Source organism: Medicago sativa, chromosome 6, assembly GCF_051527215.1.
Source record: "Medicago sativa cultivar Bolivia chromosome 6, Bolivia_mono, whole genome shotgun sequence".
Lineage (NCBI taxonomy): Eukaryota > Viridiplantae > Streptophyta > Magnoliopsida > Fabales > Fabaceae > Medicago > Medicago sativa.
The window spans coordinates 79196005-79220846 of record NC_140754.1 but is presented as its reverse complement, the minus strand read 5'-3'; the positions used below and the strand labels follow the sequence as shown (position 1 = coordinate 79220846).

The window sequence follows — 24842 nt, the reverse complement described above, 5'->3', positions numbered from 1 at the left end:
CCCAAACTGAATTGGATTATCTCTTTCAATCACATTAATTCTTTTTGAATCACTCGTATCATATCATATCATATAATCTCGTTCAACCCAAGTTCCATTTCATTCATTCAACAACAAACAATGTCATTTTCAAAAGTTGTTGTCTCTAATTTCACTCCAAAGCCTAATTTCACTCGTTTATCCCCCTCTTCAATAACAATAAGGCTCTTCTCACAATTACATCATTACCAAGATGAAGAAAACAATCTCATTTCCTCATTCAATCACTTGCTTCATCACAAGAATCCTACCCCACCCATCATCCAATTTAACAAGATTTTATCTTCCCTTGTCAAAGCTAAGCATCTCCCCACTGTTGCTTCTCTCCATCAACAAATGGAATTAAATGGAATTCAGTCTGACTTTTTCACTTTCAACATCCTCATCAATTGCTTTTCTCAATTGGGTCAAAATTCTATTTCATTTTCTGTTTTGGGCAAGATTCTCAAAAAGGGTTATCACCCAAATACCATAACATTCACTACACTCATCAAGGGTCTCTGTCTCAAAGGTGACATTCATCAAGCATTGCACTTTCATGATAAGGTGGTAGCGTTGGGTTTTCATTTGGACCAATTTAGCTACGGTACCTTAATCAACGGATTATGTAAAGTTGAACAAACAAGAGCTGCTGTACAATTGCTGAGAAAAGTTGATGGGAAATTAGTTCGGCCTAATGTGGTAATGTACACCACAATTATTGATAGTTTATGCAAAGATAAACTTGTTAATGATGCACTTGATTTATATTCTGAAATGGTTGCTAAGAGAATTTCTCCTGATGTTGTCACTTATAATGCTTTAATTAGTGGTTTTTGCATTGTTGGTAAATTGAATGATGCAATTGGTTTGTTCAATAAAATGACATCGGAAAACATCAACCCCGATGTGTATACCTTTACTATATTGGTTGATGCTTTTTGTAAGGATGGTATGGTGAAAGAAGCTAAAAATGTGTTATCTATGATGATGAAACAAGGCATCAAACCTAGTGTTGTTACTTATAACTCTTTAATGGATGGATATTGCTTAGTTAAAGAAATTAACAAGGCCAAAGATATATTCGATAGTATGGCCTCAAGGGGAGTCATTGCTAATGTTCAGAGCTATACTACCATGATTAATGGATTATGTAAGATTAAAATGGTGGATGAAGCCGTAAATCTCTTTGAAGAAATGCGTTGTAGAAAAATTATGCCTAATGTCGTAACTTACAATTCCCTTATTGATGGTTTGTGTAAATTGGGGAAAATCTCTTCTGCGTTGAAGCTAGTCGATGAGATGCGTGATAGAGGTCAACCACCTAATGTAATAACTTACAGTTCTATATTGGATGCTTTATGCAAAAATCATCATGTTGACGAGGCAATTGCATTATTAACAAATTTGAAAGACCACGGTATTCGACCAAATATGTACACATACACTATTCTTATCAAGGGACTGTGCCAAAGTGGAAGGCTAGAAGATGCGCAACACGTTTTTGAAGATCTTTTGGTCAAAGGCTATAATCTAGATGTCTATACATATACCGTTATGATCCAAGGGTTTTGTGACAAGGGCTTGTTTGAGGAAGCGTTGGCCTTGATGTCAAAAATGGAAGACAATGGCTGCATTCCAGATGCTAAAACTTATGAAATAATTATCCTTTCTCTGTTCGAAAAAGATGAGAATTATATGGCAGAGAAACTTCTCCGTGAAATGATCGTGAGAGGTCTACTGTAAGACTGAAACTAGGTGAGATGATTCTGTTGTTACACATTGTTATTTTGAACTGATATTTCTTTTGTAAGTTTGTTTATACTTCAAAAACAAATTTTATTAATGATTGCGAGAGGTCTACTGCATTTCATTTTTGTAGTTGCCTCTCCTAATTAGAAACAAATTATATTATTGATGTTTCTTTTGTTATGTTTGTTTATACTTCAAAAACCTAGAAATCAGTGAGGTTCAACCTGAGGGGAAGTTGAAGAATTAGAATGTAATTGTTAGGATTGTCTTGGAAATATTGGTTGTGTTAGGATTTTACAAGTTGTACTACACTTGCTATAGCCAATATCTTATTCTCAATAGCTAATATATAGAACAGATTATAAAAAAGGCCTAAAAGCAAGACTCGTAATAGTTAAGGGAAAGAGTTAGTTAGAGAAGAACAACGTTGTAAATACAATTTTCGTTTTTAGTTTTTGGAGTTGGAATCTCATCGCCATTGGTGTGGGCGCTGTTGTTCTCACCTTAGTAATGTCATTTCTATGCTATAATTATAATATTTCCATTAATACAATATTGGTGGATGTACAGTTCCAGAAACTTGATTGTAAAATTGACTCTGCTGGATTTACAATTTATCTTTCTCAGCAGCATGGTTGGACTACATGTTTATATGCACATCATTTTGATTCATAGTTTAAAAGTGTGTTGAAAAATGTTTTTTTTTTAACTTTTCCTGTTTTCTAATTGAAACTAGAGAAATATAATTTATTGTATTTCTTGCCATATCCTCATTAAAGAAGTAACTTGTTATGGCTTGGCTTATATTATGGGAGATTGATTGCATTTCAGAGGCTTGTTTTTACAATTAGTTACATTTATCTTGCATCAAAGGAAACAAGTGTGGTGGGCATGGGTGTAGGCTCAGTTTGTTGTAGATAAAAGTAAGCACCAAAAGGACTTATTTGTCTTCTACAAATGGTGGCTCAATTTTCAGAAAAGATACATGCTAGCTAGGGAAGTGAAAGGTCAAACATGTGTTTAGAAGTGTGTGGTGTACGTCAATGATATCGGATGATATGATAAGAATCCAAGCATGAATTATGTTTCTACAGCATAATTTGGTTTTCTGCATATTTTTAGTTTTTAATAGAGCTGAAATTGATGTCTTAAAAGAGTGTATATAGTGAATATATAGATTAGTTCATTTAATCACTACCTAAGTATTCAATTTGAATGAATTCAACAAGTAGGATTCATCGAATTGGCATGAAATTGATGTGCTTTCATTTACTGCATTCTCTCGGGATTTTGATAGTAATAAAATTGCATAATATGCTTGACATGTTTATAAAGGCTTCCAAATTATAGTTATTCCAATGTTAGTGTTAAGAAGGCAAGTTCACTAGTCAAACAAGTTTAAAATTCATATAAGACTCTTGATGCCAAATTAGGAGAGAAACCACAAATATATCCTCAAAGTAAAGGTTTGGACACGTAAATAAGCCTACTTGATAATTTAGAAACAAGGAATCATTTGAAAAATGAGTCCAAGTGGGTTTCGGACCTTCATACCCAAATTAGCCTAAATATAGATTAACTATTGATTCTTTAAATGTAATCTTATAATCTATATTGCTACATTCCTAATAAGGTATGGAACCTATATTGAGTAAAGGAAACTAAAATTGAAGTAATAAGATGAAAAATCTGGATCCTTGGTTGGATGATTGTAGTGCTGCTGCTAGTAATGATCTTGATGCTAGTATTGTTTTGATGCTCCACACTTAACTGGTTTCTCTCTTTTATCATAGAATGCTTACGAAACATAACTTTTGTTTATTGTTTTGGTGGATACCCTGGTTGTGTTTTTTGTGTATACACTAAGGATCTAATTATACATATTATGGAAATGCCGCACCGTTATCTATGCACCTGATGCTTATATTTTATCACCATTGTGTCCACTGTATTCGCATACTGCAACATACCTGAACAATAATGATTTAAATAAATTTTAGCACATGCCTTGTTATGTTCACAATTGTAGTGAGCGCACATGCATTCTGTTATGGTTGCTTGTTTGGCCTATAAGCTGTTGTAATATTCCTTTTATCACTGTCAAATTCACTGCATAATTCCTGTGCTTGCAACTAGAGGCAGATCAAAATCTGAAGGAAGCTACTCTCCAATCATATGCCCTTGTGGTGATTGAATGCATTAGAGGCTCGAATTCGATCACATGTATTGAACCAATTGTGTCAGATTGTAAACTTTTGTTGAAGCATTAGAGGCCCTTATAAGTCTTGGATGTCCTAGCTCAGACTTTTTGGTCATGCTATACAAGTTGAGTGTAAGTCTTGGATGGGTTATGCCTTTCCCTTAGATGAACCTTACGTCCGCTGCAACTCTTCTGTTAGTTGAATGAAGTAATTTGAATTTCAGGAAAAAAATCATCAATGAATATGAAAAATGTTAAAGACGGAACCAAACGTTAAAGCGCACAAAATAGCTTCATAACACATGATACCCTAGTTTACAAACTTTAGATTAACCAAAGAGTGGAGATGCCCACTCCAATTAGCTTAATTGCAGCCTGGAAAAGTTCAGATTGCACTCTTCCAAGTGTTTAGCGTAGAAATTGAGAATAGATAGTAATTGAAATACATTGATGGAAAGGATCATCCAGTAGTGTTCCGTTTTTTTATAATAATAGATAGTATTGCACAAATAGACAAATGGCAATGCATATTCTCTTGCTGCCCCTTACTGCTAAAATTCACCCAGTGTTCCATATTTCAGCTCTTAAACTGTGCCAAGGATCATCAAGTTCAATCCATCCTGAAATCTTAAATATTCCTGCAAGAAATTCCACAACTTATCATTTAATGGGAATGCTTCCCTCAGTCAGACGCTACTTCGGAAATCAAAGCCAATTAAAGAGACGCATGTAAAAAGAAGTGAAGCACGTAAAAGAGCTCTATAACAAGTTCACTCAAACCAACACATTACACCATACAATTGAAACTTTATCTTAACAAAAGAGCAGAGTCAATTAGATTAATTGCAGCCTGGAAAATTTCAGCTTGAAGGTGTTCAACCTAGAAATAGATAGTTGATTCGGAGAAATAAGAAGAAAATAAGATGTGAGGTCATACTAGTGCACCATATACTTCACAGGAAACAATGGCTTGCAACTGAGCATTTTTCTGAAAATTCAGTTGTAGTAGCATGCTGCAAAAGACAAGATTTAAATTACATAAATGTTTCAAACTTTAAATGTATTCAACTTCTAGCATTATATACAACTCAGGAAAGGGGTGATTGAGTAAGTAACTACTATAGCGAAGACAAGGATTTCACATAAAGGATAGTGAAGAAGAAGAAGAAGAAGAAGAAGAAGAAGAAGAAGAAACTGATACAGAATATGACACGTATGTTACAATCGACATTATGTAAAGCATATCTCATAATACAGAGAAAGTTTAATAATAGCATACTTCAAAAACCCTTTATATATTAATATAACTACCAATCTAACCACAACATGTTCCTCATCCCTCTGCAACATCTGATTCCTCTCTAATATTAGCAGAACTAACACATGAGAGTGCGAGACAAACAACAGAATGTTGCGCCAGAAAAAAAAACCAAAAGAATGCTAAAAGAACTCAGTATAAAGTATAAACATAGTCTACAGGATCTTCAGACAAGAATAAATAAATAAATAAATAAAAACATATCATTGACTATTGTTGTTAAGACATCAAAAAGCCTTAAAACATATGAATTTTACCAAAAACAAATGTAGTAGTTGGCCGGTTGCGTAGTCCCATATTTACTTTCTGTGTAACAGACTGACAATAAAAGGAAATAAAGATTGGGTGGTTGTATTAAAATTAGAAATACCAAATTGTAACTAGAAATCATATCACCTTGTTTTACTCTTACAATAAAACAAAATATGGATTTCAGAAATTTTGGCAAGGGCAACAAATATGCATCTGAAATTTGTAAAATAAATGTATAGAATTATAGAATCCAACCTCTACATATTCACTTTCTCTAGACACAAACCCCCTTAATAGTTTACTTAATTTTAAAATTAAGCCGTGCCGCAGTTCAAAGGATGGAACCAACAATTTTGGAGGACAAGAATGATGAAAATTAATTGGATAATTACATTGAAGCTATAACTAATATAACAGGAATTCATTAAGCTTTGCAATTGACAAAAAATGGAATCAAGAGCATGTGAACGACATTATTGTTGCAATCTCCAGACACCAGAATAGAGAAATCTGCAATGAAAGAGAGATCAAGAAGGTAGGATAACAATATACACTACTAGTTTTGATCAAAGAAAACTCAAAGAAACTTTTTGCAGCTCAAAGCAACCCATTGATTGCATTGCATAATGGTACATAAAACTGATAGTGATCTCACACTCGAATGACCAAAAGGAAAATTAAGAAGAAAATGCTATAATTGAACATAGTACATAGCTGTCCTAAAGACCCATGAAACTAGTCAATGCCTCAAGTAGTGATCTCATGACTAATTTGCAGCACTATGTTGGTTATGTCACTGTCAAAGAAACCAGGGGAAGAACACTTTTTATTGGTTCTATGAGGCTATGACTAAGCTAAAAGAGAAACCATTGGTGCTCCGGGCTTAGTGCTTCCATATGTGACTCAGAGTTTAAGACTACTGCATTTGTATGTGTTTTAGGAGTTAGGACAAATGATTAGAAAAACTCATATGCCATGTAACTAATGCTATAAGAAAATAATGATGCACCCAACCCAACTTCATCCAAATAAAATTGAAGATCAAACTAAAATTAAAGTTACGCAATTGACAGAAAATTGAATTTAACATTTTACCTAAGGTATAACGATACTGAGGAAATGGGTTTGGTATTATCTCAACAGTTACGAAAAGGGACCCTTCTAAATGTACAATGCTAATGATATCCTATCTTCAGTTGTCCTAAAAATACTTTAGCTTACATAAGCCAGTATAACATGCACGTTCTTGAGATAACAGTGAGGGAAACCATTGACTTATCAGTACGCTGTCAGGGAGTTGGAAGCAGAGCTGGTAGGCATTTCTTTCTTATTCGATGCCTACATGAAGGTAAATGTAGTAAGGACAAATTGAACTGCTAAACACTACCTTACTTTAGACATCCAACTACTGAAAAACTAACTTGCTACAGACTGAATTGGGCCTTTAGTTTAGAGACCAACTTCCTAAAGAGTTGACCATACCATAGTCTTATCATTATTCTATTTTGGTATAATTATTCATAGCTTTCAATAAGAGTAACGGTTTAACTAACTAAATATTAACAGATTTACAAAACGCTAACAGGGCTGATACTAACAGACTATAGCAGCAATATGTGAAGACTACATAAAACACAAGATTTTAGTTACAATAACAATATGAACCTAGCCACACCTGACATTAATAAAAAATAATAAATTGAAAATGTAGTCCATCTTCATTCGTATGTGTGGCAATAAAAGGAAATAAATATAGGATAGTAGTAATGAAATTAAAATAACTTAATTTGTAGCTGGAAAGCATCTCACCTAGTTTTACTATTATAGTAGACCTCTAGCAATCATTTCACGAAGAAGTTTCACCGCCTTATCACTCTTGTCGTTTTCGAACAAAGCACGAATAATAATTTCATAAGTTACACCATCAGGCGTGCAACCGTTGTCTTCCATTTCGGACAGTAAGAACAATGCTTCATCCAACAAGCCCTCTTTACAAAGGCCATTAATCATAACAGTATAAATCCTCACGTCTAAATGATAGCCTTTAATCAAAAGAATCTGATAAACCTCTTGCGCGTCCTTAAGTCTTCCATTTTTGCATAAACCATCAACAAGTATTGTGTATGTATACATATTTGGCTGAATTCCTTGGTCTTTGATCTTCGTAAGTAATGTGATTGCCTTGTCAACCTGATGGTTTTTGCACAAAGCATCCAATAAGGAATTGTAAGTGATCACATCAGCAGGTTGGCCTCTATTATGCATCTCATTTACAAGATCCCAAGCATCAGAGATTCTCCCATATTTGAGAAGACCATCGATAAGTGAACTGTATGTTACAGTATTAGGAGCCATGTTTTTTAAATGCATTTCTTTGAAGAGATTGACGGCTTCATCCACCATTTTATTCTTACATAATCCGTTAATCATGACAGTGTAGCTATTAACATTAAGACTCACTTCCCTTCTAGTAATAGTGTTGAATACATATGTGGCTTTGTTCACTTCTAATAATAAAAAATATTGTTTAATTCTTAAATTATTCTCCACGTCTACCCTTAAAAAAATTATTTTCATAGCGTAACTACTTAGATTTATTTTTCTCAAGATAACTTGAGTTCTAATTTTGCGTGGAATAATTTTTTTTTCTAGACTTTACTCACTTACCAATTGAATTTTTTTAAACTTACCAATTGAATAATAGGCTGTCTTCTCTATGAATTAGATGGTTAACACAAAAAAAATAAAATTAAAAAAAATGAGTGTTTAACATTAACTTTTTTATTGGATGAAATCAATGTGAGTATTTCCATTCAACAAAGCTTTCTATATTGAACCTTGATTAATGGGTTGTGTAAAGTTGATGAAACAAAAGCTGCCCTGCAGTTGCTAAGACGGGTCGATGGGAAATTGGTTCGGTTTAATGTGATAATGTACACCACAATTATTGATAGTTTATGCAAAGATAAACTTGTTAATGATGCATTTGATTTATATTCTGAAATGGTTGCTAAGAGAATTTCTCCTAATGTTGTCACTTACAGTGCTTTAATTAGTGGCTTATGTATTGTGGGTCGATTGAAAGAAGCAATAGATTTGTTTAATCAAATGGTATTGAAAAACATCAACCCAACTGTGTATAGCTTTAATATATTGCTTGATGGTTTTTGTAAGGAAGGAAAAGTGAAAGAAGCTAAAAATGTGTTAGCTATGATGATGAAACAAGGCATCAAACCTGATGTTGTTACTTATAACTCTTTAATTGATGGATATTGCCTTGTCAAAGAAGTGAACATTGCCAAGCGTATATTCAACACTATGGCTCAGACGGAAGTGAAACCTGATATTCAGAGCTACAGTATCATGATTAATGGATTTTGTAAGTTTAAAATGATGAATGAAGCCATGAATCTCTTTGAAGAAATGCATTGCAGAAAAATTATTCCTGATGTGGTAACTTACAGTTCCCTTATTGATGGTTTGTGTAAATCAGGGAGAATCTCTCATGCTTTGAAGCTAGTTGATGAGATGCATAATAGAGGTCAACCACCTAATATAGTTACTTACAGTTCTATATTGGACGCTTTATTCAAAAACCATCATGCTGACAAGGCAATTGCATTTTTCACAAAATTGAAAGACCAGGGCATTCAACCAAATATGTACACATACGCTATTCTTATCAAGGGACTATGCCAAAGTGGAAAATTGGAGGATGCACGAAAAGTTTTTGAAGATCTTTTGGTCAAAGGCTATAATCTAGATGTCTGTACATATAACGTTATGATCCAAGGGTTTTGTGACAAGGGCTTCTTTGATAAAGCGTTGGCCTTGCTGTCAAAAATGGAAGACAATGGCTGCATTCCAGATGCTATAACTTATAAAATAATTATCCTTGCTCTGTTCGATAATGATGAAAATGATATGGCAGAGAAATTTCTCCGTGAAATGATCGCGAGAGGTCTACTGTAAGACTGAAACTAGGTGAGATGATTCTGTTGTTACACATTGTTATTTTGAACTGATATTTCCAGTTTATGGCTTCATTTCATTTTTGCGCGAATGGAATTATATTTAATTTTCTTAACACAATAATAATAATATGTAAGTGCTATTCTTTTTAAATTCATCTATAGAGTTTATTTGTTACTTTAGCGATCTGGTGTATCACCCTAGACGAGCCAAAACATGTAGCAGCTGGGCTGTTTTCAGGTTTTCTTTCTTTCTTTCTTTCTTTCTTTCTTTTCAACCTGATTAGTGAATAAATGGAGGTGGGCATTACTTTGCAAAATGCTTGCATTTGGCATGTTGGTCTGCCCTGTTTTTGTGCAGCAAACTTCACTTTGGCTTCCCTTTTTTTTAATAGTGAACACATGAGAACTCCTAGTTATGTATGTAGGTTATAGGTGAAATATTCTGAATTTCAACTATGTGGATAGAAGTCAGGATATTCTGAATATTCTGAATAGACGTCGACATTGGAATGAGGGTTCTTCCAATGGAAATGAGCATAGAAGTTGACATTGAATATTTTGGAAATGCAATGATTAGTAGATTAGTGAATTTGAATCGTGATCAAGAATAGATGAACATTTCAACTATGTGGATATCTAGAAAACATTCTATATTGTTGATTGCCTCTCAATTCGATGCTTGTTAACTGATTAACCGGAAACAAAAGTTTGAAAGAAATATCATATTGGGATCAAGTTGACCTCAACATATAAATTAAAATGGAAACCTTATTAGAAATACAACTTATTAATTTGTTTCTGCATTTCCTATTGACAAATAAAATTCTAATTGATTTGTCCTTCCTTTTTGTTGTTTACATCCTTTTCTGTCTCAACATATTGAGAATTTAGTTGGGAGTCAGGATATACATCTTACAAGCATGTGACTCTAATTCAGCAGATATGTCTCCTGACACTTTTGATTGTATTGAATGCTGCAAAGTTCATTATAAATAGTCAAAAACTTAACATTATAGGTATCTTTATCCTTTAACTCTCTGCTTTCAGCACATAGTTAAAAACAAAATAAGTGAAACTATGTCTCTCACCTCCCATAAATCTCTTGCATCAATTGAAGTTCCTGGTTCTAGACCTAGGTCAGACCAAGATGCAGTTACTATTGCTTTCGATGAACTTCTATTCCATAAGACGACTGCTAGCCTGTTATCACTGAGAGGACCTGCCCAAACCTGCACATTTGATCTGTTATCCCATATGATCTGTTTCTAATCGTGAGTATCTTAGGTTATCTCCTAAGATTAGTTTCTACTTAGTTATTATAATTATTATTATTTTATTTCCATGTTTATTTAGGATTAGAAGTCTAGTATCCATACAAGTAGGGATTAGTCTTTAATTCTTCTTATTTTATAAAAAGCACATAGCTTCAACATGTTTTTATAAAGAAGTTTCCCACTACTAAGACATGTGATTTTATCTTCAAAGGGACATTTATAAATAATAGTTTCTAGTATGTACTTCTTTTTTGTGACAAGACATTTACACTTCAGAACTAGGTCGGTAACTTTATCATGGTTTTGCAGTTACATGAAAACATGAGGTATTATCAGAAAATCCTGAGAGACTCATCCCTGGTTTAATTGAAAAAGAAGCACTAACCAAAGGAAAGAAAAAGGGGAAAGGAAATTACCTCCAAATCATCATTACTTTTCACCTTCTTCCCTTGAATTCCTAGTTTGTCTGCAAAACCACAAGGTTATCAGTATTAAAAGCATTGGATGTTATGAGAGATTAGAGGATTTTTAGTCTGTCCCTGCCTTGATTTACTGCTATAACTTCCGAGTTGCTTATCAGTTCCTTTGTGATGTCATCCAGTGCTCGAATGTCACAACCGATCAATAAAGGGGCCTATATATGCAAAAGAGTAGTAGTAATTATAAAAAACAATTTTTTCTTAGAGGATATTATTGTGAATAGAGTAATATAAACAACATGTATTAAAATAATTATTTCAAGTCACCTTAACTAGTGCCCATATGCTGAAATGGGCACGATATTCTTCTGTTGTCATACCTCCATTTCCAACTTCAAGCATGTCAGGATCTGTATACCAAATAACTGAGACTGTGATCTTTAAATTCATCAATATGATAGAATAAATAGGGATATCATACATAGACATATTTATTTGTTTACTTATTTTGGTGAAATAATTTATTATTTTGAGTACTTGAAGAGTGATATCTTGGTAAGTATGTCCTAGTGAATATTATTACTAGGATGATTACCATTCCATCCTCCAGGTCCAGCGTAAGAAGCCCATTTATTATTTTGATCTGCACAAGTTATCATACTATGGAGAGAGTATGATAAGTTTCCAAATGGAAAATGAAGAAATGAAACAGATTAGTGCAAGTATTAGAAAATGAATCCTTTAATAAAGGTACTTTTTATGACTCAATTATCATGTTGATTCAAAATAAGCATATCCAAAAATAAATGTCTTTCAATTGTCAAGTGATCAATAGAGCATGAATCTGACTCAAACATTGGCCAGGTTCTAAATAGATTGAGTACAAGATAGTGAAATTTCTCAAATTAGATTCATGTGATATTTAAATTGTAGAAAATACATGTGCATCATATCATTGATGCTCACCTATCCCATTTATCTTCGATATCTGATGTTGTTCTCCAACTATTTCCCACACTCTTCCCCCATATTGATGGGTCTTCTGCTCCCCTATATTTGAGAATGCAATTAATCATAAAAAAATATGCATGTCTCCTTACATTATATATGAATATAGCAAATGAAATGCTAATTATAGTTGCTTCTAGCATTATAAATTGTTCTTGAGTGATAAGTGAAGTTTATCACAATAGATAAACTCCTTCATCATTGAGAAACATGATCGCCAGTTTGACTCACCATTCACATAAAGAGTAGAAGATTGGCCTTCCAGATTGTAATAAAGCTTCACCCATTCGTGGGTACCTATTTTTACAAGATGCATAAACTCATGAATTTTAGAAGTATTTTAGTTAGTCTATTTATGCATTTGAAAGCCACAAATATACCTTTGTTTGGGGGTTACATCATTATTCTCACAATTATCATACTTCAAGTAGTCAATCCCCTAAAGCAACAAAGAAAATTGATGTTAAGTAAATTCATATAGTATATAAATGCAAAATGGCTTTCAAATGAAATGCATGTTACCCATGAAGCAAATGTTTTTGCATCTTGCTCTTCATGCCCTAATGATCCTGGCATTCTTTTACTGCATGTTTGATTTCTGCAGAGAAATTGTTAGATGTCAAAATGGTTGATCAATCACAAATATTAAAATCAAAGTTTTAGTTTAAAATGTGATACCCTGCATCAGAATAGATCCCTAACTTTAGACCTTTGCTATGTATATAATCAGCCAGAGCCTTAATTCCTGAAGGGAATGTTGATGATTTGGCAACCATATAACCCTGCCACCATTTTAAAATGTCAAGTATAATTATCATAGAAATTAGTTATTATGTCCTTTAAAATTGTATACTTGCACCTTCATTTTATAATAGAATCATGTTACACCATTACACGTTTCTTAGATTTTAATTAAGAACCAAGGGTCGTTTGAATCAAGTGACAATAATCTCAACTCCTTGAATAATATAGAGTTTAAAGCTTAAGTGGCAGTATTTTTTATTCGCAAATGTTGTCATTGAAATGTCATAGAATAAATCATCTAATGGTGTTGATCCATTTTATACCAAAGTTACATTAAATTTTCACTTGATATTTTTCTCATTCTTTCACAGCTTTTTATTTTCAAAAACCTCTCATGTAACTTTTAAAGTTTTTAGATTAATTTGTAATTTCTTAAATCTATAGGTTCTAAACAGGACACTTTAATTTTGGAAATTCTAATAATTTGAGTTAGATCTAACACAAAGGGCATCATTCATTATTATTTTTTTTGAAGAGGTGAAGCTAGCCCATCTAAATTGACATCGGAGATAATCGAACCTGAGACCTTGAGAAACATTCTTTATAAATTCTAATAAGGAGTTATCTATATTTTACATGAGATTTGAGTTATTTTCGATCAACTTGAATGGATATACTTGATATCATTTTAAAATTTGAATTGAATCTTACTCAATTTCTATAAAATTTGTTTGTAAGGCGTGGAATATCACCACTTATAAATATATACCACATTCAAAGTGGTACTTTTAAATGAATCTTTTATTTTTGCTTTTACTTAGATTCCTTCTTAGGTCCCTTTTTTTTACTCATTCTCAGGCTCACTTTTTTTTTTCTTTTTTTAAGGATTCTCAGGCTCACTTGAAAATTCAAAATATGACTATTTTATATAACTTTATAATTATATAAACCCTTTTTTTAAAGTACTCAATGGTTCATGAAGATTTACAGTAAGATTGCTATAAACTGAGTTTTTACTAGGAAAATTAATTTCGGCAGTATTACAAAATTTAGCAATAAAATGTTAACATTACCTTTGAGTCTCGATTAAGTTCAGCCCAACAATCATCTGAAAGTTAATAAAAAAAATTAGTACTATCTTTAAAAATAAATGGTATAAATAGAAATACAACAATAAGTATGGTGGTAACAGAATTATACAAACAATACAAAATGTTGTCCTACCTATATTAATATATTGGTAACCTAGATCAGCAAGGCCAGTCGACACCATAGCATCAGCTGTATAACGAAACCATATAACAAAAAAAAAATTAAATATGTCTACAATTACAAAACAATATTTCAATGAATTAAGACTTTACATGGTGATAGTTTAGTTACCTGTTTCTTTGATTAAAGCTTCGCTAATATCACATTGAAAATGGTTCCAGCTATTCCATCTGATTTTTTTTTTTTTACATTAATAATTGGTTATTCATGTATATTTGCAAGAATGTACAACTAAATGATGTATGTTATTTAAAAAATATATTTGCTTTAAAATATAATAATTTCAATGCTACAAAGAAAAAAACTTTGAAATGGTCAAGTTCTATAAGTCGAGGGCTGTGACTATCATCACAGAAAATTTTTCTCTCACTTTTCAAATTTCTTTTAAGCTTCTTCAAATGGCACTTAAGTGTCATTCGTCTCTCTGGTAGTTAAGTGTCGTTCGACACTGTTTAGAGCGGTTCAATCATTTTTTAAATCAGTTTAACCGATTTAAAAAATATTTCGAACAACAGTTAACTATCGTGGAGATATTTTGATATTTTAAAGGTCGCTGGGAGAAAAAATGGAAGTATAGAGTCCAAATACATTATTGCAATGTTATTTAAGATAATTGCTCCTTAGACTTTTGTGTTGCTATGAAGCCCCTCTCGAGATTTATAAGAAAATATCTTTTAATGATATAGATTTTTACTTTTTTTGTCAATAGAAAAATATATTTGATGATGTATTTTGTCTGTTTTGAGCAAAACATTGAGCTTAAAGAGCAACCATCTTGATGTGAAAAAAAGTAGGTAGCATTATATCCCCCTATATTTCTAAAAAAAAAACTTGAGTGTAACGATTTGGATACAAGATTTGGATTAATACATATCATTTAACTATTTAAAAAATACAAATATTTTAATTCTTTTCTATTCCAACTTTTTATCTTTTATGAATGTGTCCTAATCTTATTATGTCCATAATCTTGCGACCAAATAAGATTTTCTATATATAGAGATTCTTGTTTGCTAGTGCAATAAACAATGATGGAACAAGAACCAACCAACCAAATATGGTTATTAGTTGATATCTTTTTTCTTTAAGAAGATTTTTAGTTGATGTCTTATAGTTAGTGGTTTAGATAAAATCAATGTATCTTCAATAATACTCTATAGTAGTAGCTCCTGCCTCCTAACATGAACCATAATATGGTTGGATTAAAGTTATCTAAGTCCTTATCATATGAGTCGGTAGTTCAGTCTAACAAGGAATGGAAAATCTTCAAACACAAAATATAATTTCAACTTAATCAATTATAACTTTGTAAGACACATGCCACCACCATAAGGGAGCATTTACATCATCTTAGGCCACTCATAACTCACCAAATTGGATGTAGTAGGAATGCGGGGGTGGGGCCTTGACGGTGCAACCCATCATTTAGAAGACAATGTTTTATAGTTTTGTGCTAAAGAATCAGAAATGTCAAGATTTGATGCATAAGACTTTATTTTTATTAGCTCTCCTCCATGCAATAACATTCTCCATCACCCCCCAAAAATGTTCAAGCAATCACTAATTGTGAACTATACACTAGAGAGAGTATGTGATTATTTTGAATAAAAAGGGTTCCATAGCCCAAAAGACAACTAAAGACCACGAGGAAAAGCGACAATCGAATAGTCTCGACCACGACAAAATTCAAAATTATAATACAAAAATCTCGCGTTGGAAGATCAAGAAAGACACCAAACTTTACCGAGTTATCTGCAACTTAATTTGCCTCTCGAAACACATAGATCGATAGAGAATTACTCAAAGAGAAAGAGCTTATATAATTTAATTGAAGATCATAAGTATTCTATTACTACATTGAGGAATAAATAATAACTAGAAAAATAACTTACCATAATTATTTGATGTTTCATTTAAGCTTTGTTTGATATGATATGACATGATATGTCAATTATATATATCATTTTAGTTTAAGTTGTGAATTTAAACTATACATGTGAGTATATTAAATGCAAGAGCTGTTGAAAGGGGCATTCAATAAAAAATAAAAAGAATGGGAAAAATTCATGAAAAAAAATAGAAAGAAAAAGATGCTTACCCCATAGGGGGTGTCTGGCCAAGTCCATTGTCAAGGATGGTTCTACGTTGCTCTCTAAACATGGACACTTCTTTGGTTCTGTTCAATAACAAACGAGCGAATGAAGAATTTGCATTATTCAATATTACAAGGAGACAGAAAACAAGCCCTTTCATCATGGATAACTTGAAGCTCCAACCTAAGCTTGAATATTGAAGTGTCATTGAAATGAAGAAGATGAAGAAAAAAACTTGGCCGGTGGCTTACAATATAATTCAAATAATTATGATAAAAAGCGAATATAGGTAGCAACAATGTTAAATCATAAGATGAGTATATACGCCATATATATGATGAAGTGGATGGACGAAAGTTGGAAGAGTGTATTGCAATATTTATAGAGCAATAAGTGGAAGTGACCTAGGTTTGGGCCAAGGTTGTCTACTGCACGCAGTGGCGGATCTCTTCAGTGGCCGGCGGGGGCCACGGCATCCTCCAGATTTTGGTTATATAGTATATTAGATGTAATTTGCCCAACAAATTCTATCCGCTGCAGTGGTTGAGGGGTGCCACAATGTTGTAAAGGTCGCAGGTTTGACACCTGCATGGCTTCTTTTTTCACATACTCCCTCCGTCTCTAAATAATAGTCGTTTAAGGTTTATGCACGGGTATTAAGGAAATGATTAATTGTGTTGATTTTGATGGTAAAATTAGTATCATTTACTAAAACACCATTATTAATTGTAGTTAGTGGAGTAGTTAAGTTGGATGAAATTCAATAAATAAGGATATAATAATGGAAAAAAATAATAAATGCTGCATTGGTATTCTAAAGTGACAATTATTTTGAGAAAAAGAAAAAATGATAAAGAGACAATTATTGTGAGACGGAGGGAGTATTTATCTTTTACTTTTACAAACTGTATTAAAAAAACAATTTTGATGGGATTCGAACCCACATTCTCCTCCTACTACTTTCAAACAATTCATACCACTAGGCCAGTTGTTAATTATTGCTATTGGTTGAAACCATTTAATATATATTTCGTAGAAGTTTGGCACCCCCAAATATTTAAGTCAAGATCCGCCACTGACTGCACGGATGTAATACTCCATCCGTTTCAAAATGAGTGTCGCTTTAGCCAAAAAAAATTGTTTCAAAATGAATGTCACTTTCAGTTTCCAATGCAATAATAACTTTTTCTTTTCAATTTTACCCTCCAATTAATACTCAGCACACTACTTCCAAAGTATTACTTTTAAAACTAACTAGTAGTTAATAAGGATAATTTGGTAAAATAATCATTCTCTTTCTTTTAATCATTGCATTTCTTAATATGTGTGTAAACACCTAAAACGACACTCATTTTGAAACGGAGGGAGTAATATAATATACATTTCTTTTGTTTCTTTTTATTGTCTACAATCAAGTAAATGTACAAAAATTCAAAAAAAATATAAAGAAATCATATTAAATGTCATGTGAAATAATAACTCTCTTGCGTTGGTATGATGATGTTGCTTGAAATTCTGGGGTGTGCTCCTCTCAAAAATTGATGTTCTAACATGAATAAAGGTAGATATATCACTCTTTATAATAACAATTCGACGCCCTTAGAATGTGCGAAACATATTTGACATCAATAATAGTTTAACACTTATACAAAATAAATAAAAATGAAACAAAAATGGAAAACAAAATTAGCATATGCTACTCATATCAAATGTAAGATATAATTATAGTTCATTTGATATACTTATAGTTCATTTGATTCATTATAGAATTGAGTAAAAAAAATATTTTCTAGGGCATCCAGAAGAATTATTCAATATTATTTTCTTCAATCAAGTAATTGAAGAAAAATATTCAAATAAACTTTCATGTGAAAAAATATGTTGGTTTTATGTTTGGCTAGGTTTTTCAAGCATCTTTTTGTTGAACTTTACACACTTGAAATTGGTGCGTCACAAGAATATTGGTTGGCGAGTTGTTGGTGATCTAGAGTATTTGGCTAATGAAGAATATTATCATGTTTTTAATGGTGTTATATTTGATTTTAATGCTCTGTTTAACTTGATAAAGATTAGAACTTGGTATCACTGTGAACTTAGCTCTGTTATAATCCGATTAATATACTTTACCTATAATAAAATCTAAACCACATGATCTTGATAAATTTTTTGCGTTATTTTACGTATGCAACTATAAAGATCAATCTTTTCGAAAATCTAAACCACATTTGAGGGTTGTTTCTTCCAAATTTTAAATTTTTACATGAATGGGACATGGTTCGAGTGTTCGATCATATACTTAGAAGACTTGAGATGTTTACCACTCAAAAGTCATAGCACTCAAATGTAGTTAAAATTACATTATAAATTGCATCATAACTAATTAATTTTGTAAGGAAACACATACTTTTTAAATCACATAAGATATTACTCCCTTACACCTCTGTTAGGGTTTCTCCCATTGGCTGTCATGGATTTCTGGCTTCCTGTACCCTGCTATCTCAGTTGGGAATTTCAAGTCCACTTTTTTGGCGTCAACTCGACCTAGGCACACCACCACCAAATCCATGGTTATGCTACACTGCCAAGCAACATTTTCACTCTATCATAAGACCTCTCCTACCTTTTCCTCTCACTCCGAGTCATGTCAAATCTTTTTATTTTACAGAAACTATTGTGGTTGGCACTTTTCATCAGTGACGGATCCAGAAATTTTAACATGTGGGGGCAAGATTTTATATGATAAATAGTTATACAGAATTTTTAGCAATAAATTAGTAACATTATTATCATTGATCAAAATACTTGACATTATAAACATTGTACTGTTATATATTGAAAAAATTAAATACTCATTAACATCTACAAATTAAAATTGTTATTTGCGTGTCTTTATATTTAAAAAGTATGGTAAAAATCATTTAAAATTCCATCTCAAATGCATTTACACATTTGATTTTATAAAACTCATGAAAAAAATACTCTTTTTATATTATAAATTTTCATTTAATGAGGACAATCTATTATTTTAAGAGGGGACAATAACTAAAATATCAAAGATTTAACAAATAATATAAAAAAATTGCTTACATTTGAGACTAGAGGAAGTATAGTTTAAAATTAATTTACAAACATGACATTGCTTTACCTTCAATGTATTAGTTTGGTTATATGGGGTCAACATACAATTTAAAGTGGGGTCAAAATGCAAAATCATGCTATAATTGCTTGAAATAGAAAGAAAGGAGTGGGGTCAAGTGACCCCAATGTGGTACACTTGCATCCGTGCCTGCTTTTCATAATCTTTAATTGGTTTCTGACCAAAGATTTTTAGGTTTGACATTTTCGAGATCACTTATAGTTGAAATAAGAAGTGATTTGTAACGGGATAGGTTTTAAAGATTATGGCATCTCATCATCTTTGTGTTTTCGGCAAGGGCGGAGGCTAGGTTATAGAGATATATTGACTTGTTACCCCTAAATTCTATGCACATTATGTGTATTCTTATGTAGTAATTAATGTGTTGGTTTTAACTTTTAAAATTTATTATCTTTCATAAAACTTTCCTAAAGTTCTAACGAGCTAGGAGGGGCGGTTACTCTAATGTGTTAACTTAGTTCATTAGTTCTAAAAGCAGAGTTGGAGAAGGTAGAATTTCATTGTTATGATCTTTATTTTGATATTTGAATGTAAAACTAGCTTATCAGCTATAAGTCATCAGATATCCACTATTTTTATCAAACAGAGCCTTTATAGAATCTTTTTTATTTATATCTTTAGCATACTTATCGACTTTGCCCAAAAGTAATCAAGTCAAAGATGGAAAATAATATATCATATTATATAATAGAAGAAATTTGGATTTTGTTTAGGGAAAGAAATTTGGATCTTAAATTTGAAAAGATATATAAGTTTTTTTTTTCAACTCAAGTTAAACTTAACATATAACATAACAATAAAGTTTAGATAATTTTCACTCTCGATTTCGTAGGGTTGGAAGTGATGATTAGATCAAAGTTTAAGAATAAAAGTAGAATATCAACTAAAATATCCATAAACTATACTATATCATTCATCACTTTAAACCGTGAATTAATTGTTAATGGACCAAGTTGATATAAGGAGTGCTAACAACACTTTCTTTTCAATACTCACTCTAATCTTCACTCTCTTATTGAGTTAAATTCATGTGAGTCTCATCACTTTATGTATGACATATTTATAAAGTAAGGATCCTATATAAATTTCACTCAATAAGAGAACGAGTGTTTTAGTGAGTATTGAAAGAGAATCTTGTTATCACTTCTCAATTGATATTATATTGGAGTATAATTTTGTAACTTTTTTATTAATTTTAATAATTTATGGATCAAAATTTATTCAAAATAAAATAAAATAATGTATGGATCTAGTATTTAAGGATAAACTGACTGATTATTCAATAAAAGTGATTTTTAGACATTGATTTTTAAAAGATTGTAAAAAAAACAGACATTGATTTATAAAAATTACATTTCTTTAAATTTCGTTATCGTTGGATTGCTAATTAACTTAAAATTTACATTTCTTTAAATTTTTACGAAAAATATTTGTATTTTTTATTCTTTTTATATCTCACTAACGGATAGACAAACACATTCTATTGTGCTTGATTATATATTTTTATTACTCTCTAAATTTTTAGAATATATTTGTAGAAACATGCTACAAACTCTTTTTTTTTTTAGGAAAAGAAACATGCTACAAACTCAATATTTCTTAAACAAGCATTTATGTTGCTGCAAGATGACAAATAAACTGAATTGATTAACAACTTCAATCGTAAGGACTAATATCATTTCATAAATTTAAAAGATTCCTTCGAAAAGATAAATTTAAAAGATTATATCTGATTCAATTCTTGGTAGGTACCGAATAGCAATATATCTTATCCAAATGTGGATGTGAATGGAAGATATAGAAAAAATATATAAAATACAAAATCATATGTTTATACATAAGACAACAATTCTAAAAATAAAAACAATATGGCCAAAGGAATTATGTTTACTTCCACCAGTTGATCAATAACGTCACGAAAAGTGTTTACATTATGTACTTTCATAAAATTTCTATATGGCATTTCTTTTAGTGTACAATTTATGTAAGACTTTGAAGACAATATATATACGTAACGTATTCAAGGGGCAACCGAAGATATATGTGTTCAAGGTTTTGAGTTATGACGGTTCTTGTATTTATATGTCTTTCAATACCAATATTGCATGTGTGCAATTGGACATGAGATGCAGTTATTGACTCTTACTTATAGCCTTTGATGATGTAGTGAAGGTTTTATTTTACATTGACCATTTTGTGTGATGAGATTGGGATGGACCAAAAGCATAGAATATTTGTATAATCGTATGTATGTATGAAGTTATACAAACAATGGATAAGGATTAAGGATATTGTGGATTACAAACTTGAGTTTCCAAATTAAATTTGGATTCGTTTCGGTTATGATTTTCATGCATTCACATAAGCGACTATTGAATTGAGACCGAAGAATCTACCTACATTCTAAGTCAAGTAAACAAAAATCAACGTTTGTATTGAAAATTATTCAATCTTGATCTAATAGTCATTGATACACTAACCTTGGGAATGTGTGAAAATAGTTACGTACTAACCTTGGGAGTAGTACATAAGAGCAACCTTGTATATGAGAAACACAATGAAAAACCACGATAAGCTTGGATTTCTAACTTCTTCGAGATCAAATTACTATGTCATAACTTCCAAATTGTTTGATCTCTAAAATAATAAAAAATATAATTAATATGCATCGATGATATAAAATAATTTTACATACACGTTTGGGGCTGTGCCCCTTTTTCTCGTAAAAAGAATAAATAAGAATAACATACACATCTTACCACATTTTACTTCTTAGATATTTATTATGTTTTTATGATATTATAACATATTTAAACAGTGAAATTCACATGTAAAATAAAATAAAAATCATTATATGCCCATACAATGGTTGTGCATGTCAAGACATTGTTGTAGGTGTATAGGTTTGATCCTACGTTCACCCCCTCGGTGTGTATGTCATCGGTGACGGATTCAGGATTCTGAGTTAAGGATGCAGACTTTTCAATGTAACTAAATATTATAATTTAATCTCTTCAAAAAAAATATTATCATTTAAAAATATATTTTTCGATGTAAGGAAAAATAAATATTAACGTATATACATAAAATGAGATGCCAGGTTTCATTATACTAATTTTTCTTATTATTTTACCATTTATTTAAACTACTAAATTTATAATTTTATATCCTTTAAAAAAATTATAATTTTATATCTTATTGTATACCTTTTTTTTTTAAATAACAAATAACTTCATTGTATTCATCTTGAATTTTTTGAATTATAAATTTTAGTATTTAGCACTTGGAAGTTAAAAGAAAAATATCATCAATAAGCAATTGGTGATTAAAAGGAAAAAAATTCTAATAACCAACTTTGGGAACTTGGGTTCGATCACACTAATTTTTTAGGAGTCACTTGACAGGGTTAGAACTAATTGTTGAAGAGAACTCCACATCATCAATATGGGCAAAAGTTATGGTGCATAAGTCCTCTCTTATGCACCATGCATAAACATATCACAACCGTCAGATCAGGGACACATGTTATAATCTTGTGCTTTAGCTCTACAAGAAGACGATGACATTTTCTCGGACGCACTTCACCAATGCTCCGCCGAGGACTCACCCGGAACTTCCACCTCCGATCCCACCCTTTCACATTCCACTCCACCATCACCCTCTCCGGCCACCACACTCCGTCGCCGATCAATTCGTCTCAGAAACAACCAAACCTCTGATTCCGGCACTGATACCGATTCGCCTAATTCCTCAAGAAGAAGCTTCCGACATAAGCCAAGGTGGAGGCATCTCAAACAAGATGAAAATTTCACTGCGAAACCTTATTCTGATGAAGCACCACAAGCTGCTATTCCCGTAACAGAGGATAAAAATGAGGAATCCACCGTAACTACTGCTACAGTTGATGATGCAGTTAACGGTTCTGCTGACTCAGCACTGCGACTCGGTGATTCATCTTCGAGTTTTCTCGAATTGATAGCAGGATTGATAATTAAAGCATTGGAGTTTCAAATTAAGTTAATTTTCATGTTTATAACTTATACCTTATCATTCATGTTTCGTTGTTGCTTATTCTTTATGGATCCTTTTGGGATAAGGAAATTGGGGAAAGATATTATCTTTGGGATTATGTTGAGAATTTGGAGTGTTGTGTTTGGATATATTAAACCCTATGTTAGGAAATTGTATAAAGGGAATGAATCAATTTGTAGTGTAATGCTTAGGTTTGGATGGGGATTGTTATGGTCAATTTATGTTTGTTGTGTTTTGGTTGGTTTGTTGGTTTCTTCGTTTGCGTTTAGTGGAATTTTGATGAAGTGTTTCGTGGAGAAGCCGATTCGGATGAATGAAGCTTTGAATTTTGAGTATACTAAGCTTAGTCCTGTGGCAAAGGAAATGGTTTTAGAGTACAACTCACAGAAACCATTTCCACAGCAAAATGGTTTTGGAGTCCAACTCACAGAAACCATTTCCACTGCAAAATGGTTTTGGAGTAAAACTCACAAAAACCATTTCCACTGCAAAATGGTTTTGAAGTACAACTCACAGAAATCATACGCATAGCAAAACTTTTAGACAATTATTTTGGTTTCTCATAGAAGACTATCAAAACCATTAAACCATAATTATGACACTTGAACAACAGATCGAAAACACTCCATAAAACATATGACACTTGAACATCATTATAGTTCACAAGTTGCTTAAACAAATAGTACCAATTATAAAACATCAGCACAATCAAGGACCCAAAATTTCTTAAAAATAATTATTCTTAAGAAATCGTACCATAACCACACTTGAATTAAGAAATTATTCTTAAGAATAATTATTAAGAAAGTTGTAGTTTATAAAAAAAGCATAATTATTACTGTAAAAAGCAATTGCTTGGGGTAATAATTGACACTAATAATTGCAGATTTTCAACTCTACAAGTAGGCATGGCAACAAAACCCATACCCGCGGTTACCCGCCCGAACCAAACCCAATTTGACGGGTTTTTCCCGTTTTGACTGGGTTTGGGTATGGGTATGGGTTTTCCCCGATTTCAAAACACGGGTATGGGATGGGTAACGGGTATATAGGTACCCACCCCGAACCCATACCCAAACCCGTCCGAAATGTAAAAAATTACTTTATGTTGATATGTCATGTTATTTTGTTTGATAATTGTCATGTTAATAAAAACTACCATTGATATTTAAAGATCAACTAAATCATTCCGTCTAACAAATGTTAAAGTGAACGCATTGTTGGATAATGTATTACAACATTGCTCTTGGGGATGCCAAAAAACTTCTATTTTTTAGTTAAAAAAAATTATTCAATGCGGGGATGGGGATGGGGCGGGGATACCCGAAC

At 31.9% G+C, this 24842-nt stretch overlaps 4 protein-coding genes across 4 annotated transcripts; 2 read left to right on the top strand and 2 right to left on the bottom strand.

Moving 5' to 3' along the window:
- Positions 1-9767, top strand: LOC146917137 (uncharacterized). Its single transcript, XM_085718947.1, has 2 exons — positions 1-1274; positions 8684-9767. The coding sequence occupies exons 1-2, from the start codon at positions 121-123 to the stop codon at positions 9510-9512; spliced, it is 1983 nt and encodes a 660-aa protein (XP_085575073.1). The 5' UTR covers positions 1-120; the 3' UTR covers positions 9513-9767.
- On the bottom strand, positions 4797-8057 carry LOC146917138 (uncharacterized). The gene is made up of 2 exons (XM_085718944.1): positions 7350-8057; positions 4797-4983 (listed from the first exon to the last, which is right to left on the bottom strand). Exon 1 carries the CDS (start codon positions 7968-7970, stop codon positions 7362-7364), a length of 609 nt encoding a protein of 202 aa, XP_085575070.1. The 5' UTR covers positions 7971-8057; the 3' UTR covers positions 4797-4983; positions 7350-7361.
- Positions 9768-10149: 382 nt separating the features above from the next.
- Positions 10150-16676, bottom strand: LOC146917136 (alpha-galactosidase-like). The gene is made up of 15 exons (XM_085718943.1): positions 16330-16676; positions 14343-14401; positions 14184-14240; positions 14033-14067; positions 12894-12997; positions 12738-12813; positions 12596-12654; positions 12447-12512; positions 12174-12257; positions 11803-11867; positions 11535-11617; positions 11332-11422; positions 11205-11254; positions 10603-10743; positions 10150-10488 (listed from the first exon to the last, which is right to left on the bottom strand). The coding sequence occupies exons 1-15, from the start codon at positions 16530-16532 to the stop codon at positions 10402-10404; spliced, it is 1260 nt and encodes a 419-aa protein (XP_085575069.1). The 5' UTR covers positions 16533-16676; the 3' UTR covers positions 10150-10401.
- Positions 16677-22925: 6249 nt separating this feature from the next.
- On the top strand, positions 22926-24419 carry LOC146917135 (seipin-2-like). The gene is made up of 3 exons (XM_085721829.1): positions 22926-22941; positions 23026-23922; positions 24400-24419. Exons 1-3 carry the CDS (start codon positions 22926-22928, stop codon positions 24417-24419), a joined length of 933 nt encoding a protein of 310 aa, XP_085577955.1.
- Positions 24420-24842: the final 423 nt, after the last annotated feature.

Coding starts and splice junctions, on each gene's coding strand:
- LOC146917137 (XM_085718947.1), top strand. CDS start 121: ATGTCATTTTCAAAAGTTGTTGTCTCTAATTTCACTCCAAAGCCTAAT. Junction 1,275..8,683: donor AATTCCCTTATTGATGGTTT/GTGTAAATTGGG, acceptor AACTGTGTATAG/CTTTAATATATTGCTTGATG.
- LOC146917138 (XM_085718944.1), bottom strand. CDS start 7,970: ATGATTAACGGATTATGTAAGAATAAAATGGTGGATGAAGCCGTCAAT.
- LOC146917136 (XM_085718943.1), bottom strand. CDS start 16,532: ATGACACTTCAATATTCAAGCTTAGGTTGGAGCTTCAAGTTATCCATG. Junction 12,814..12,893: donor GGGATCTATTCTGATGCAGG/GTATCACATTTT, acceptor ATTTCTCTGCAG/AAATCAAACATGCAGTAAAA. Junction 10,744..11,204: donor AAAGTAATGATGATTTGGAG/GTAATTTCCTTT, acceptor TCAAATGTGCAG/GTTTGGGCAGGTCCTCTCAG.
- LOC146917135 (XM_085721829.1), top strand. Junction 23,923..24,399: donor ACCATTTCCACAGCAAAATG/GTTTTGGAGTCC, acceptor TAATAATTGCAG/ATTTTCAACTCTACAAGTAG.